Source organism: Dromaius novaehollandiae, chromosome 2, assembly GCF_036370855.1.
Source record: "Dromaius novaehollandiae isolate bDroNov1 chromosome 2, bDroNov1.hap1, whole genome shotgun sequence".
Classification (NCBI taxonomy): domain Eukaryota; kingdom Metazoa; phylum Chordata; class Aves; order Casuariiformes; family Dromaiidae; genus Dromaius; species Dromaius novaehollandiae.
In genome coordinates this window covers 57,102,368-57,120,814 of record NC_088099.1, presented here as the reverse complement: position 1 = coordinate 57,120,814, position 18,447 = coordinate 57,102,368, and the positions used below count along the sequence as shown (strand labels likewise).

At 35.2% G+C, this 18,447-nt stretch overlaps 1 protein-coding gene across 3 annotated transcripts in view; it reads right to left on the bottom strand.

Annotated features, from left to right (window-relative positions):
* The window catches only part of SUGCT (succinyl-CoA:glutarate-CoA transferase), a 332,254-nt gene that overhangs the window by 265,322 nt on the left and 48,485 nt on the right, over nt 1-18,447 (bottom strand). For all 3 annotated transcript variants that reach the window (XM_064506601.1, XM_064506602.1, XM_026121394.2), the window contains one exon: nt 13,925-14,068. In XM_064506601.1, the coding sequence (XP_064362671.1) occupies nt 13,925-14,068 (144 nt within the window). The remainder of the gene's footprint in view (nt 1-13,924; nt 14,069-18,447) is intronic.

Genomic DNA, 18,447 nt, shown 5'->3' with positions numbered 1-18,447 from the left:
CCTCTGCAAGCATCTAGATAAAGCACATTTGCCAGATGCAAAAAAGGTGAGCAGACAAGCCACAAGTGGATGAGTCTAATCTACATTAGAACATGTAACAATTAATTCAGAGTCCACTAGCAATATGTGAATTACATCAAAATTTCTAGAAAAATGGATGCCATTTCATCTTCTTTTCCTTTCCCCATATATCCTGAAAAGGCAATATGAATGCGTCAGTTGCACATTCAAAACAAATATTTTAACTTTAAGTCATGTATACGTTGATCTAGTCCAGCAGAAAACCTAGGAAAATACAGAACAAACAGAATTTAACTACTACCAAAAAACTCTGCCTATCCATATATACCCATTACAATATGTAACACCACATTCCTGCATACAGTTGAAAAACAGTTTGCATTTTGATTTCAGTTGCAGCTTATTGTATCTCAGTGTCACCTCATTCAGCTAAAATATTAAACAACATCTCATCTGTACTTCAGTACGAGATCCCCTGGAAAATCTCACAATTAGGGAAATGGATTTGCGAAGTATGTAGATGAGACTTTTTCCTTCTGGTTCACAACTTTGTCAGCAGCACAGAATGAAACACACTGATTACAGATTGAATTTAATGAGTCATAAAAGTACGTTCCATATAATTTATGAATACTAGATATCCTAGTCCCATTGTTCATATAATTTCTCAATTTAGGATCACACTACATGCTGTTACCACTTCTACCACTAATATTTCTTCTTCCACAGCAAATGGCTATGAAATGATGATGGATTTGTTACCATATTAACAGCTAGATATTGTTCTATGTTGTTTATTTCTTTAACATTAGACAGCTACTGTGTTTCACACAAATTTCACTAATAGGTGAGATGCATCTACTACAATGGACTTTTACACATAAAGACACAAGAACGCCTAAGTGAAACATATGCATTTAACTTTTCACAGTTCTGGAAGGAAATGTTACACCTTATTGTGTTATTAATTATTATTAAAATTGTGTTATTAATGTTACATCTTAACTCTAAGAAGGACATGCTGAATTAAAACCTAGTGAAACAGAAATCTTAACATATTGTTATTGAATACAACAGAACCAAGATTTCATTCCACTTATTTTTTTGTATTCTGTGCGGTTGAAAATAGAACCATGCATTTCACCTTCTATCCTTAAAAAAAATCTTTTCAGAGTTTTCCAAATTGTTTCATCCTCCTCAATGAGATGAATATTATTTCTTTAATACTGGAAAAACACAGGTATAGATTTCTCTGAAGCACTGGTACATAGTACGATAGGAAAAAACAATACTCACTGGAGTATTATTTATGTATTTATTATTTAAATTTTGAGGTAGATTATTGGAATTCCACCAGTAAAGCTTCTGTTCAAAGACTTGTCTTAGTAGCAATAGACAGCAAATGCCAGGGAAGTCAGAAGCTTAGCAAAGGCTGAGCATTCCTGAAACTAGAAGTTGCCTAGACTACATCAAGGCCTCAGTTCAACGTGGTATTTACTCTGCAGCATAACTCCATTTCATCCAACGTACTGACGTTTGCTTAAATGCATACACTTATGTATCCTGTTGAAACTCTTACTTACTAGTTTTTCAATAAAGCATGAAGAAAAAGGCTTTCAGTTCCCTTTGACTTTCTCCTCCAAGTTGGGCACCTTATTTATAAAGTCAAATTAGCCAAATTTGTATTACATACACCAACTCACTTAGTTGAGCAAACTCTTTGGCAATTTTCCCCTTTATTAATAACTCTCCAATGAATTCAGACTTAAAGACTTTATTCTAGTTCCACTGTAGAATGAAACTGTTACAGATAGTCCCAGGACTACCTTGCTTTTTTTCCTCTCCCTTCCTGAATCTGTTCATTCTCTTTGCTCTCCCATGAAAGACACCGCCTACAAAATATTGCAGTATGTCAGAATGAAAATAGGGTACAACTTTATTACAGATACAGTTAAGTATTTTTTTAATCTTTATTTAAAAACTGTTTTCCTGAAACCATATCGACCCATTTCTTTTCTACTTTAATTAAGAACAAATCCATAAAAGTAATCTTTGCATCTGTAACATTAAAGTAGATGTAACATAACAATAGAGACATCTCTGTATTCAGTTGCTTGCAGAGACAGATCTATCTACTGTAAATGTGTATTATCAAGTGTCTACGGATAAGCAATTCTTTATTTCGCATCAATAAAGGGAACACACGCCTTAACACTCCTTTGTGATATTACAGTTGATGGCCAAATCAAGTATTTGCTTTACATACCCACCTAAACCAGAACAAAGAGAGGGCTGCATTAAGATCTGAAAAATTATGCTCAACTTATGACAGAATCAGACAGATGGGGAAACAAGATATTAAATGCCAGAAGGTGAGCAGACAGAGACAACAACTTCAAAAGATTTTTTTCAAGATAGCACAAACATAATATATTACAATGAATTCACTGATTCAATCAATCATTTACATGTAAACTCAACAAGTGTATACGAATAACAAAAGGAGACAGGTAAGTGGAAAGAGGATAAAATAACATTTTATATTCTTTACTTTCTTCTCCCTCCAATTTTGTGTCCGTTTTACCGTCATGTGTACTAGGCTTTGATTCTTATCCAAATTATTTTATACTTTTTACTCATTCTTTGATTACTCTTCCTTAAAGTAGGCATGTATCCTGTCTTTAAAGGACTTTGAGACACAGACACATTACTGCAGCTCAGGTAACTCTTTACAATAAATATACAATGGAACTAGTAACCTAAATATTAATTTGAAACTTAGTAGAAAAAAATCATCCTGAATAATTTCAGTGCCTTATATTGTGCAAAGGCCAATAACCTTTCAATTATACCCTTTCTGTACTTATGGTGTTCTACGAAAAAAAGATTTGTATACAAACCTTTGAACATAAAACCACAATCCTAATCTCGTGTACATTAACAAGGCTCTCTTAAAATCACTGATACTATGCTGGCATATACCTAATGACTATCTGATTTTACACGTCTTTATCCTTTTCACGTTGCAATAAATACATTTTGATACCATAAATCAACACTCAAGTTTGTTTGGGAGACAGCAAGCAGTTAGCCCCTCCCTTCCTTCTTTTTCCATATTTCTATTGAAGCTGCTTCTGTGTGCAGGTGCATGCAGTGATCCTTGGCTGTTGTTTTGCAAGAGAGAAGAGGGGTCTCTAGAATTAAGTCCTCAATAGTCTACTGCTTCTACAGGTAGTGTGCAAGTTTTATGTTTTGTCATGAGCATTGCTTCAGCTGGCTCAGGACATGGCATCATGCCACACTGACAAGCGCTAGTCTACCATTTTTTAGGCAGGCATCTGCATTTCAAATTTCTGCAAGAATTAACTGGGCAGCAGGAGCCACAGCCTTGCACAGAGGCATGAAAGCTGCCACAGCTCAAGGCAGCCCATGCCCCAGGAACTCAGCTGGAAGCCATGGCCTCCCCAAGAGGCATCAGCATGCGTTACCTTATGCCTGGGCACCTGGGGGACTCCCAGATAGTCTCCAGGTCAGAACTCGGCAGGAGCTAAAAAGCAGGAACACAAGTGTGCCAGGCCCTGAGGCAAGGCAGACCGCCACTCGCAGTACACAGCAAGGTCGCTGCCTGCAAAGGAGCAAGGTTTTGCGAATTCATCAGTGGTATCAGGTGCAAGGTCTGAGCTTCTGCCGAATTCAGAAGCGCTGCCCCACAGCCCCCCTCCCGCACACATTTGTCCCTCCAACAGCCAATAACACCAGAGCTGTTTTCAACCTGCGCTCTGCAGCCCAGCAAATTCCATGAATGGCTTTGAAGACATCTGCAAAGCTACCTAGCAGAGCAAGACTACTAACAAGCAGGCCTAGGTTCGTTATTATAGAGCCTACAGCCCCTTTGGAAAGTGGCTGTGATCACGGTATGAACACTGTGCTCTGAGGAGAAAGTGCTTTTCTTCCCAGTGATGCTGGTTTCTTGCAATGTGAACCTCCAGGAAGTGCTCATTAATTCACTCTTCACAAAATAAAACTTTTGGCATTAAAGCATACTGCAAATGGTGAAATTCCAGCCACAAATACAATCTTCCCAAGACAAAGATAATCCTTAATGACGAATAACTACAAACGCAGAACAGGTCTCATATTAGGTCCTGTTTTAGGGCTATAAAAACACCAGACACTTAAGCAGGTATCCAACCCTGTGCCAGTAATCACATACAGCCTGGGGGACTGACTGACTTAGCCACTTGATCAAAATATTTGGCTGAATTCTGCCTTATTCAGATAACAGAACACAGCAAATCACACATTCACAGAAATGATGCATGAGGAGGTACGGAATAAAGTAACAATAAAAAAATACATGCAATGAGAAAAACAAAAGTATTTAAAAACCGTATCTTAAACATGGATTCTCAGAGGGGAAGAAAACTAGAGGAAAAAAAAAACTTTAGAGTCCCAGTGTGTAATAATGTAGATTTTTTAGTGTGAAAGTGATGCCTGAAAACAACTTCTGCTTTATTAAAAAAAAGTTGAGACTACATAAATATAGACACACTGAACCACCTTCAAACAGACAAGGCACCAGCATAACAGAGAACCATTAACTAATTAGAGGGAGTTCAGTGGAATACAACAACAGGAAAAAATAAATAAATAAATAAATAAATAAAAAGTGCTAATCCGTGAGTGATATTTATTTACATTAGCTGCTTAGACCTTACAGAAGACAAACACCTCCATGCTTCCACAACTTTAGTATCCAGTATGGAGATCATCTCTTGAGCAATATTCAAGTATCATTAATAACAGCAAAGACTTGATGCAAGTAACAGATGTAGGACTAGAAATTTCAAAAATACACTTTATTCAGCACACAGTTCCATGAGAAGGCGAATGGCAAGCAGACTCCTATGCCCTTAGTCTCCACTTAAAAACAAAGCAAAAAAAAAACCCAAAAAACCCTCAGATGAATCTTAAGTGAAAGATCATAAAAAATACTGATTGTATAATCTATTAGCACTATCATGAAACAGTAAATAAAATGATTTCTTCTAAATTAGCTCTGGTTGAAGAAAGCAACTTATTTTTAAATGAAGAATCATTCATATTTTCTTAATGAAAATAATACTAAAAAGCTTTTTTCTGAAGGTGTAAATAAATACATTACTTCAAAACACTGAAAAATTCCTGTTTCAGTTGAATTCTATAGAGCTTAATTTAATATCCTAGTAACAACTTAAAGGAATTAGTCACTCTAAAAAAAAAAAATCCTATTAAAGACAATATAAAAGTTAAAAAAAATCTAGAATTCCACATTTCAGAAACAGTTACCCTGTACACTCTGTGCAAAAACTTGGGACAGTGCATTTATAATACAAGTTTTAATCACATGGTCACATACTACTTTTTCAAGCAAACTTCTGAGTCATATAATTAGTAGGTACTTATTTAATATTTCGTTTTAACTTCTTATTGAATACACAGCCCAAATACTCTATCAAGTCTCCTAAAGAGACCTATTAGCCTTTACGCACTCCATATATGCCGTACCCAGCGCACCTTTGGCCCCAGCACTCCTTTCAAAAGACACTTCCCTGAAACAAGGGTGACTCATCTACCAAATTTCAGATTTCCTCTCCAAAGAGCTGAGGACACTGAGCTTCTCAATAAATGATCTGTAAAATATAATAAATAATATTTTAAAAAACAAAATATTTTCCCATAACCTGTTCCTGGAAACAGATTAATCCTTTTAAAGTTAACTTTATCACAAATCAGCTTTTGGCAACTACATGATGTGGAAAATTCAGCCAAAACAGTTAAAAGTTTGGCAAAACTATAAACAACTAAAACCAGACTGATAACGAGCATTATCAGACAACCTTAACTATAAATGACACTTCTACAATCACTTTCTCAAGTCTCCATCTTCTATAAAGAAAGAAAATATATTTGCTAAACTATTAAAGGCATTATGCTCTGCACTTTTATACAGCTTTACCAAGTCCAGGCAAAATTTAACTTCAGAATAGTTTTGTCTTCTGTATTTTATACAGTTATTTTTTAACATTATAACACATGTTATTCCCAATTATAGCCTTTCCCATTAAGAACTTATGCTTTTGATATGAATTACAACTTAAAATATATATCTTTTTTGAACTCTTTTAATGATGTCTGGTTATATTCAATAGATTGTTTACAAAATAACACAGACAAGGTTATTAGAGTGGCTTCTGTACATGCAAAGAACTCCAAGCATACTACCAAAGCGAAGAACAATTTAAGCTTAAAAAGGGTAGCTAAATTTGACAGCTGAGAATAAAAAGAGCAAAACATGCAAATAAAATCCAGACAAAGATTTTGCTCATATAAAAACTGATTATCTGCGAGAATAAGCATTAAAAGAACTACAACAATTTTTTCATATCGTTTGTAATAGAGTAATATTAGAGTAATAGCATATAGAGGCTCCAAGCTGGGATACTACACTTTGCAAAGGATTCTTTCTTTATTGAATAAGTAATAGAGATCTTCTCCATGCAAAGCTGCCAACATCCAAAAGAAGTTATATTAAGGCACTTTTCACTTTCGATCTTATGATTAGAGACAATGCCATTTACAATGAAAACATGCATGCACCTAACCATTTACAGCACTTTTTTTTTTTTGTCTCCACATTTCTTATCATCATTAATACTTGCATAAAAAAGGATCTTAATGTTTTTACCAGGAGCAGACAAACTCACTTAATCTCCTTCTCTGTGGAGTATTATAACTCCCCAAAATACTAGCAAAATCAATAGCTTGTTCTGCAGCCGTACAGACAGGCAGATTTTTAGATTTCTTAGTTGGTATATAGGTAGGCACCTACTGAAATGAGCCACGTCTATTTGGTTGGGTGAGAAACGTGCAAATATTCCACTACTCCTATCAAAGCCCAGTCTTCACAGGTCATAACAAAGCGAGTGCTTTCAGGGCACCTAGGTTTTATTCAATGCCTTGTTCAAACTAGCCCTGAACACATCTGCACAACAGTATCTAAAATACTTGCAGATACACAGAGCCATTTCTACAAGAAAAGAGTCATTATTACATATACTAAATAAGCTTAATGTTGTAGCAACAGCAGAAAATACTAGGAAAAATATCCTCAAATTAATCAACAGTGGACCATGAAGATAGTGAAAAATCTAAATAACAATTTCACAATGTATCACTGGCTTGTACAGTAAACATAGCTTTTTGTTGCATGACTTCCCCTTGCAGAAGAATGAATAAACCGGTCCATAACTATTAATCTCCTTTACTGGGAAATAACCATTTACTGTCAGAAAATAGTTTAGAGAGATAGAGGAGGAAATATACAGTCAGGATCTCTACACAGCAGGTGGTTACATCAAGGAGGTTGGTAGCTTTGGATGAATCAGGTGATCTTTTCACATGACTTTAGGAAATGAACTCCATCAAACAGCAAAAGACCACTTTATTTTAACAGAAACAACTTTTAACAAAAATCCTACAAAAGAACTTTAAAGAGCAAACTTTGCTTTCAACTGCTGTGGTGTAGGCTCCAGGAAAGAACTCCTGTTCCGCATACAGAAATAGAAAGAGCAACGCAGTAAAAGAAGTCATATATTGTATCATCTTGGTAGAAGAACGCTGACGTTGGTTGTAACACTAAAAGACCTTTGGAAGATGCCCATTAAACACTTCTTTACTAATGCACTACAGGGATGACACATGAAACAGACCCTGCAAGTGAGTGAAATGTTTGAAACAATACATATTTCAAAGCACGAGATTATATTTCTGTGCTTCTGCAGCATTAATGAATATCTACCACTCAGTCATCCACACTGCTTTTTTGAGCACTTTAATGTTGAACTATGTTTGTGCTGTAGACATCTACTGAGCTGCTGAACAGCATCCACATCAAAAAAAGTGGTCCAAAGTTCTATGTGATTTGAGAAAAAAATGTTATTACCAATGTGTCTGGAGTCAAGAAAATGCACTTTTGGCTGATAATACATTTTGAATAGTCACAAATTTGTACATGATTCTCTGAAAAAAGGAATTTTTTCCTTAGTACAGCTAGAGATCTATTTAAATAGTACCTCAGAAAACAGAATGTTGTATTACAGGCTAAACTTGAATTAAGTTACAAAATAATTTTATATTTTACATGATTTTCACCAGGGAAATCTAGTTATTAATACTCATTCCAAAGAATGCAAAGCTTTTTTACAAATAACTGAACTCTGCCATTTAGGCATGTTTTTAAAGTTAAAAAAAAGATGCTGAACAGTTATATAACTTTCACTAAAACATAATTCTTAACTCATCATCATAATCACAGGCTGTGAAGGATTTTCAATTTAATTGATGAGCTGGAAACAGTACAGCACAGAATAAAACAAACATGCAACAATACAGAGTCATGGCAGCATTATTCCATCAGACCAAAGAAGTCATTAGTCCAAATCTGTTTCAGTATCCTACTTTACTTCACCTTTTTATAAGTTGTAATCCATGCAGAAATTACAATCAGAGCTATTTGAGGCTATTAAATCAATCACTGTTCAAGCTTTAGTTAGCATTCCATCAGCATCTCCAAAAACAACAAACTTGCTAAGGTTTATTAGATTTCCAGAGGTTCAACACATGGAAATTTGTTACTTTACTTGCTTAAAATTTTCCATGACATAATATTGAAACTTCTTCCATCGAGTTACAGCCCTTTCTCTCACTTTTTATATAAACTAAATAGTGCAAAAAACATTGAAAGGCCCTATCAAGTTGACCAATCTACAGAAGAACCTCTGAAGACTTCAAGAGAGTTTAGAGAGAAGTCAGCTTTAGGGCTACACTAAAAGTGCTTATTCTGCTACTGGTTGCTTAAATCATTGCCATTTCTTTTGAACTACTTAGGTTATCCTTTTTCTCCTAATCCTTAGCATGATCCTGAAATATGATCCACCGGTAATAAACTACAATAAACATCTTGATTCCATTTCCAGAATTACACCCATATTCAAAGGTCATTTAAATAATAAATTCATTAGAACAAATGTCTCCCTTTGTTTTCAAACCCTCTCCTTACCCACTCCAGATAGCTATTTTTATTTTTTTTATGTATGAAGAGCATATTTTTTCCTATCCAAGTCTTTCCCTAATTGATGACAGAGGTAGCTCAACACAGGAAAATGAAGCTGTAACACATTCAGGCTTAATTTCATTAGCAAAAGAAACAGTAGTAGCAAAGGCAAAAAGACAGAGGCTTTATTGTCAACTGGCAGCTAAAGAAGAAATTCCCTTTGGAATCTGGGGACATACTCTACTTGTGATCAATGAAAGCTACTAAATCCAAAATCCAATTGGCATATGGTCGACCAATGACTTTTTGCATAACTAATCTGAGCTATTGTTTCTGGCCCTGGTCCACTTCAGTAAACTTCTGAGTACTTAAAACCACGAGAGATAAATTCTGTTCTTAGTTATACTGATATCCTCCATGGAAAATATCAAGAATAATAGCCAGAAGTGTGTTTGGTACACGATTAATATTTTAAAAGATGTCCAAGTTAATAGACCATTTATTATCTCACCGTATCAGTGCTATGCAGTGAAAAAGACATGTCTCCATATAGTGTGTACACACATTTTTATCATGAGAGAGAATAAGATTGTAGTGTTTTGCAAAGGTCATGCTGTATAAGCTTGAAAAAAAGAACTCCTTATTCAAACCACAGCCAAAACAAGACTACTGTGTAACACTCCTACTAGCCAGCAGCCGAGCTCACCAGCAACAACGACCTCTGAAAAGGCAGGTTTACTTTCTGTATTCAGTCAGCTCACAACTCTCAGTTACCAAGCAGAGAAGTAACAAGCTTGATGCTTTTCACACTGCTCTCAACTGCTCAGGGATCCTATGATACCATATATGCCCTACTGGCACCACCAGAAACACCTTAAGTACATAAAGTATTAAACACCATCATCTACGTTAAAAGCAAACCAGAAATGAAAAAAAACTAATAATCTCTACATCTCATCATTAACTCAATAAACTAACTGCCCAATTAAAGCACAAAGATGGAAAATAATTTAATCCAATTTTTAGGTTTTTCTAGGGTCATTTCAAAATTATGAGAAGATGCAGAGTTTTCTATAGCAAATATAAACTAAAATATAGTAATAAGAAGCAAAGAAGTGGCTGACGAACAATCATACAATACAAGCAATATTAACCACATTATCCTGTCTGAAAAAAATACATTACAAATTCAAAAATGTTAAACGCACAATACTTCTTGCAGATTTTCAATCCAAAACAAACCAACTTATTACAGTATCTGTTGGAGCCTGGTTGTAATTAAATACAGGAAGGATATTAAAACTTCCAAGGGATTTTTTTTCAAGCCACAACAGAAGAATAAGCACAATTGCATAATTGGAACCAAATCCAAACCCCACTTCCTTCTTATTTACTACATCATCCAAAGGACACTATTTAGATGCTGACGCTGAGAGGTCTGGAGCAGACAACTCTAAATCATCTAAAAGTAAAAAATTTCAAAGGAATTGTATGACATGGGTTAAAAGTTTATAGATGAGAGATATAGAAAGTTAGTGTTCACTGCAAAACCACATCCTAGTGGTCACTGTATCTCTCTTCAATAAAATCCTAGAATTCTATTTTGCTGTGGGGAAAGAAACCCTCTTTAGTAATAATAAGCTGTTCTAAGGCTATAGGGCAAAATGTTTGATACATAAAATTTGAAAGAGATGTCTTTGAAAGATATTCTAAAAATAGCATTATAGAAAATAGGTTTTCACTTATCAGATACTTGTTCTACGCAGAATGGTTAACTAGCAAACAAACCTCCCAGTCAGTGTGATATTTCTTTAAAAAGCTTCAGATCTTTTTCATTGGCAGTTGAATTCAATTCAATGCTTTTTGCCACAATTACTAGCTTATCTGTACAGGAAATTAATATCGAAAGCATCACCCCTACCAAAAAAGAAATTCTTGTGCATTTCTACACAGCACAAGGAAAAGTGGTAGCACAGACACAGACGGAAACATACGTGCTATTCTTTTGGTATAAAATAAAGAAAATGTTTTTCAGTGACTTACGATCATTTAAGTACTTTAACACCTGATTTCTTTTGTTTGCTTGTTTTTGTTTTTTTAATATGGTCAAAGTCATCAATATTGCCTTATGAAGATAAACTGTAAGCCTAGTGAAGGGATGGATGAAAGGTGTAAGCATACTACTACATTAACTCAGTGCAAGAAATACTGACAGAATACAATATAGGTCCCTGCTGTCATAACACTATTAATAGGAGCGTAGGTCAACAATGCTTTTGCTTTACATGTAGAAAAAAGGATTCCTTCTTTCTCATTATAAAATTATTACACTCCAGTGAGAGTCACACTGGAGAAAAAAAGTATGATGCATCTGTTTGCTATCTAGATCCCACCATTTATCAACAGCAACAAGAATCTAACAAACGAAAACTCTAAAACTTTGGGTTCTTTATTGTTTTGGAAACATCCATGAGAGATTTCAAAAGGCCATGCTTTTTAAACATCTGCCAAATGAGGAGGAGATAGCTTTAGATATCTCAGCTTGGTATTTAAAACCATGCTCCTTTTGAAAATATGGATCCTTCAAGAACCTCATGGTATCACTGTAATCATCTGCATTTCCATGAAAAATATTATTACCAGAACTACTAGAGAGTGCAACTTAGGGGGAAGTTCTGTTTGTTCGTTTTTCAACTAATTATTTAGATTTTGTACTATTCTTTTTCTTTTCTCATCTTTTTTGGTACATTCACCCTTAAAGACTTACAAGTTAACACCAGGTTCGCGAAAAAAATAAAAATCAGGAAAACTGTATGTTCTCAGAGACACTCAGCTGTCATGTGTTTTTCTTCACTGATTTTAGCACATTTTTAATAGGATCGATCACATGGGTTTGTTTTTTCTACCACATCACCCCATCCAAAAATATTTCTTCCAATTAAGTAAATGCTCTCATTACAGTCTTTGGCCAACACTCTAAGGTTAATTTGGACTGAGATAATAGAGTTATCTAAAACAAAATATCTATTTCGGAGTAACAACTTAGGTATGTACTCTATTTCAAAGTAATAACTAATTTCAGTTTAATTTACCCAACTTTTAACTTCAAAATAAATAAAAATATCCTCATTTTGCAATAAGAGTGCCCATGTACGAAATGACTCCTTAATAAGGTTTGTATAACTATGTTTTGACAACAAGCATTGAATGAGTTAATATACAAAAAAAACACCAAATTATCCCTGCACTAGTTAGTACTTTTTCACCTAAGCAGGTAGAAGTCAAACACCATGTACCATGTTGTTGGACACTAAAATCTGAGCCTTCATTCCCTTTCCTGTGTATGCCAACAAGTGGCCTAACGGACGATGATGTGCAACTGAGAAGGAAATTTCAAAATCTCTCTATAGAAGCGTTTCTGTGCATAGCCAAAGCCCTCTCAACCAGAGGCAAAGGTGTTAAAGACAGCTGCAGTGGCATAAAGGAAGGTGAAATGTAGGAGAGAATGGCACCAACACCTACCTTTATCTCTTCTTATTTTCAACATTTGATAAAATTTGATAATACCCAGTTTCACTATTTCTCTTACACAATTTACACAAAGATACAGAAGACTCAACAAAAAAAAAAAAAAAAAAATACCACCACCCCCGCAAAACAGTGGAGCAAGGAATCAAGAAATAACACAACACTTCTGGAAATCACTGGAAGTCCTTTAATAAAACAAGAAATGAAAAAGACGAAGCAAAAGCTGTCATACTATAATATTTTATAAGATACGTCATAGAAAATACTACTTTTATACTGACACAAAATACTTAAGATTTTAATGGATATTTATAATATTATTCTAAAGTGTTTATTATATTTTGCAAATACAGACACCACGTTATAAGTAAATACATATCATGGAAAGTTCCGTTGTTACAAGCATTTCTGAACCAAATAAAAAATGCCTTGTTGAGTTAAGCAAGGGCTTTCCCTCCTCTCTGTATCTGATTTCAGTAGGCATTAAACAACAGAAACCTTACAAGTCTCATGGATTATAATCATACAATATAATCATACAATAATACAGGTTGGAAGGGACCAACTTCTGGAGATCCTCTGGTACAACTCCCTGCTCACAAAGCAGCCAACTAAGAGCAGGTTGCACAATGGGGGCTGCACCACCTCCCAACTGCACTGACATATTATGAACTAAAGAAATGAAGAGCAATAGGAAAACATATAGAAATAAACAAAGAAGAAAACAATGGAGCATTGTCTGAGATTTGATTAGTACTGCATGCAGTTTGCATATAAATTTTTTTGTGCACACAAAAATGCCTACATACCATGTTGCCAGGTATCTGATCACGTGCAGCTAACACCAACGTTACTTTGTTTTTATGAAGTGTAATGCATTATATCAATTGCATTTAAATATTCCAGTGCAACTTGAAGTTCTCATTATTCATGGTATATGGTACTACTTTCATGATCAAAACACTGTCTTTTACAGTTTTGCTGAAACATCTTTTAAACATGCCTTGAGAAAACACTGCACTTCCACACTTATTTTATTCTTTAATTCCTTGAGCCAGAAGCTACCCTTCTTGTTTAGATTACTTTGATACACTGGGTGATTTTGTGCTAATCATTCGATCCCTCTGGTAAAAATATTACCCACTGCCCAGATCTCACTTCCTACAGTAGTGTCAAAATGGTATTTTTAGGTCCAAACATCTACGCAACTGAAAGCAAATTTTTTTTTTTAATTCAGGAAGATTCAAGAAACTACAAGTAAACTGTTCTTTAAACTCTTACCTGAGATGACAAGAGATTACAGTCAATGTGCAGTCCTTTCCCCGTCTTATATCTTTGAAGCAAGCCAGCCATAATTGCTCCATATGTATACAGCCCAGTGGCAAGATCTGTCATGGCCACTCCTGATCTAACTGGCTCACCATCCTAATAAATGGAAAAAAAAAATTCCAAAAACAAAAAGGGCAAAAATTTACTTTTGTTATAGTACATTTCCCACAAGACTAGACTTAAAGTGTTTATACATTTCTGCATTGCAAACTTCAAGAAATAGGAGCATCTTGGAGTGAATTGAAGCAAAAAGCCTACCACTGAAAAACAGACATTCTTGCAGTATCTACACAATTCTAACACCATGATGCAAATTGTGAAAGATCTATTACGCTTTTTGCCCTAAAAATTTCAACCCTTTTAGTCATCAAGGCCAAAATGAAAGAGATACTGTTAGAGGCAAGAGAACCCAGTGAAAACTGAATTTCATTATGCCTGGAAGCCAAAGGCCTAAAGGATTCCCACAGTATGTTGACACTAGTGCATGCATGTTTGGAAGGTAGAACGATGTTCACTTGCTCTCCTCATCCTCTTTTTCTCCCTCCTCTCCTATTCCCCCCAGCCAAATCTCAATTCCATATTTTCCAGTACACGCACTCCAGGCTTCTAGTGAGAAAACAAGAACAACTCTGTATTTGTAATTTCTGCCATTTTCCCCACCTCCATCAGAAGATTAAAATTCTTACCATTTTAGAAAATCAGACATTTTTACTTTCTTCCTAAGCACCATTGCTCCCCAAACTAAAGAGATATCTATTGTCCAGTATAAAAAGCCTGCATTTGTATAAGCTTCACATGCACAAACAAGCTACAATGGTCTACCAGTTACAGCATGTCAACAACCCATAGTAATAGTGTGTGAGCACCTAGCCCAAATCAAACATGAAGCAATTCAAGTTAGCCCTAACAACACATGGTTAAGTTAATTTACATTATCCTGCATTTGTCATGCCTGTAGTTACTGCAGTTCATCAAATAAGGTAAGCAAATATGGTCAACTGATTGTCATATAAGCCCCACGTAATATACAAACGCAGAATAACACAGTTCCATAAACCTGAATCTACATTTTTGTGTTTTTCCCTTTTGATTCAGATACACTTTTACTAACATATGTCTTTGCTCTCCACTGACTTGCAAAGTAAATGTCACAGATTTCAAATAAAGTAATCATTCCAAATAGTGTCAAGTCCAAGCTGGTTCATCCAAAGTACAGAATACAAATTTTCAAAAATAACTGTCCAGTTTTCCATAATCTTTCCATAATCAAATTATCACAATGATGGAAGTGTGAGTTTCCTTTTCTAACTTATATGTAGGAAAGCAATGTTCTAAATGACAGGAAAGATGAACAAACTCAAGAAGTGCTCCAATCACACAGTAAATGTTTCCTCCTCTTCCACGGTCAGTCCATGTCCTCAGTACTTGGGCTCAGGCATTCAGTGTCTTCAGGCATCAAAGCCTTCACATTCCAATTCCTGAATTTCTGACCATCACTGGAAAATTGTAGTTTCAAAGAGCTTTTGTCAATATGTCATTCTTTTTGCTGGTGTAAAATGAAGATTCTTCATTTTACATTATATTTCAAAACTTCCCTAACCATTCGCATAAAACGTGGCCCCTCTGCAGTCAATGACAAAAAGACCTTCTAACTTCAGTAAAGGTAGGATTTTAACAGAGATGTTTAAAATGACTTCTGCTGAGACATTCTCCCACTTCTTACTCTGAAAAGTTTGAGATGCGACAGTCAGATTCTGATAAGCATTACTTGTCTTGAAATACAGTCCACAAATAGCAGGACTAAAGCTAATGGGATTGTTTCACATAGTAGCAGTACATAAATAAGCCTATCATAAGCCAACTCAGAATCAGTATAATTGATAAATAGTAACTGTTAGTCAAAGTACATATAAATGTCTTTAAACAAGTCTAGCAGAAATTCAGTAAAATTGAATTTGCATAATTATTTTAATTGGTCATATTTATAGCACTAAGTGTAAATACGCTTGAGTATTATAAGACTGTTACGAGTACTGATAAAGAAGAGAGTCTTCATGCAAAAAAAAAAAAAAAGAAAAAAGAAAACTTACCTTCACAGTGGGTTTTTTCTTTTCCACTCTAACAGAATAGTTCACATAAACTTGATGTCTATTTATATACAGCTTATTTTAAAAACTAGTCTTTAGTCCAAGCCATTTAAAAAAAAAAACATATCATCAGTTGCGTTAATAGATCAATTTTGTGATAAAAGACTGTATACATTACCCTCTACATAAGATGGGAAGGGTTATTATATTATAAAATTGACACAATTATAAAATACAAAGTAATCTTTTTCCTTTTTTAAATCTCAATACCATCACTCAGATTGCAGTAAGGGTTATTCTGTGACTATCTATAGCCTAGACGTAGGGATGATGTATAAGCCACACAAATTTAAAGGAAACACTGCTTTAGGAAACGCTGTTTTTTTGAACAATCTGTTACTTCCTCCTTCTCCACCCTATGTTACTTCAGCTTTTTAATAGAAAGTACAGCTCAAAGACTCCATCCATTTACCACTCTCCTCGTACATAGCTCTGTGGAGGAAAATAGGAAGGGGATTTCTTTATTGTTGTATGCAAGGGCCTACTGAGAAAATGAGGAGCAAAAGCCTCTCATGTGCTAGCTAAGGTCTGTCACTGAGAAATGCAAAGGAAGAAAAAAATCCTATTTCCTCCATATTATCTGCTACAAGTGCTCAGCTTATTAAATAGCTCTCTCTCTTCTTTACAGCCAAAATACTAGGATGAGAAGAAACCAAAAAGATTTAAGAATTTGCAAGCAGGTGGGAAGCAACATTCTTAGTTCAAAAACACTTCCCACTGCTTTCAAAGTGTCAGTAATTTCACCCTTGATGGAAAAAAATATACTTTGAAGATATAAAAATGAGGACTATTTAACAGATTGTTACATATGACTTTGCCTTTTTCAAGTCTTTGTTCCAGCATTTCCCTCATCAGGTACTAAACTACCTAATCCTTTAACGCAATTTCCTTCGTCTAAGTACAAAGTTAACTTTTATTTATAAACTATCACTACAATTTCCCCTCATAGAACACTGCTCAGTTTGAGAAATCAAACTATTAGCAATATACTGTTACCTTATTTTTAGCCTTGGCTTTAATTTCATCCTAACACTCCATAATCTATAATTCTGCAGCAGCTCAAATAATTTCCATTCTTCTTTGGTCTTTCAAGTAAGGTACATAGCTGCCAATAGCTGCCATCTCTTACCCCTTAATCATCTTTTAATGTCCATCCTGTGTCAAAAAACAGCCTTTTTGCAACGGGATGCACAGCTGTAACTACTGTGAAGTGGATTCATTTAGATTTTCAGCTCTATCCCCTGAAAGAAGGGTTACAAAGCTGCTTTATAAGGAGGATGAAATGCCATACATACAGGTGTATCACTCTTTACTGGTAAACCTTCTTATCACAGATGGAGCTTCTGACAGCACAACAGTAATTCTGCGTAGATCACGTTATACTAGTTCCCTGAGCACAGTAAGGATCTATAAAAAAGCTTTTCTTCCAGTAGTTATTATTCGAAGACAAAAAAAAGCTCCCCCACAGCCTCTAAGTGACATTAGCACTAACTGACATTAGTAAAAGGACCAAGCACAGTTATAGTCAAGGAGAAGGTGCTTTTGGCAAATAAAGCAGCCACCCAGGCTAAGGGCTGGGCTGGACTCTAATTATAAGGCAGCTCCGGGACATCTCCTTCGCTCACTCGAACGCATAAAGATTCTCTCCTGCTTTGTGCTTTGTTATTGCTCAATCTTACCCCTCAGTCTACGCTTTTATTCACAAGTTTTGCTGTTTGCTTAATTCTTTACAATTTATTAACACATTCTGGCCCAGAGAAAGCCACAAGACATTCTGGGAGCTTCCCTTCCTGAGCCAAATGAAGAGGAGGACACCTTTTCTTCCCTTGCACCTAGTTTCTCTTTGTGGTCTGCCCAAATTCACGTCAGCAATATAAGAACAATCCAGTCAAAATGGAAATTGTTTTGAAATGACATGCTTAATAAAAGTATTCTAAGTCCAGTAGTCTTTACAGACAGGAAATAGCTGCTGAAGCTAATATGAACCAGCAACGGCTATATTTTTTCAACAGCTCTGAGCTACAGACCATATGTACTCTTTTGTTGCAGCTTGTTTGTTTATTTTTAAGCTGAAAAATGGCCCCTCTGATATTGTAGATCCCAATCATGTCTTGCTGTCTCGTGTTCAGTAAAACAGTTCTCCAGCAAGAAAGAATGCCTACTGAATAGACTGCGCCACCACAAAGATACCCTGAATATCTAAAATAATGTGTAATAACACAGTTGGAGTCAGAAGGGGAAGTTGTATCCAAATTGCTTTTTTTAATTAAATTGAAGTTATTCCTTTAATGAGTCATAGAAATTTTCATCAAAGGAATATTAATCTGG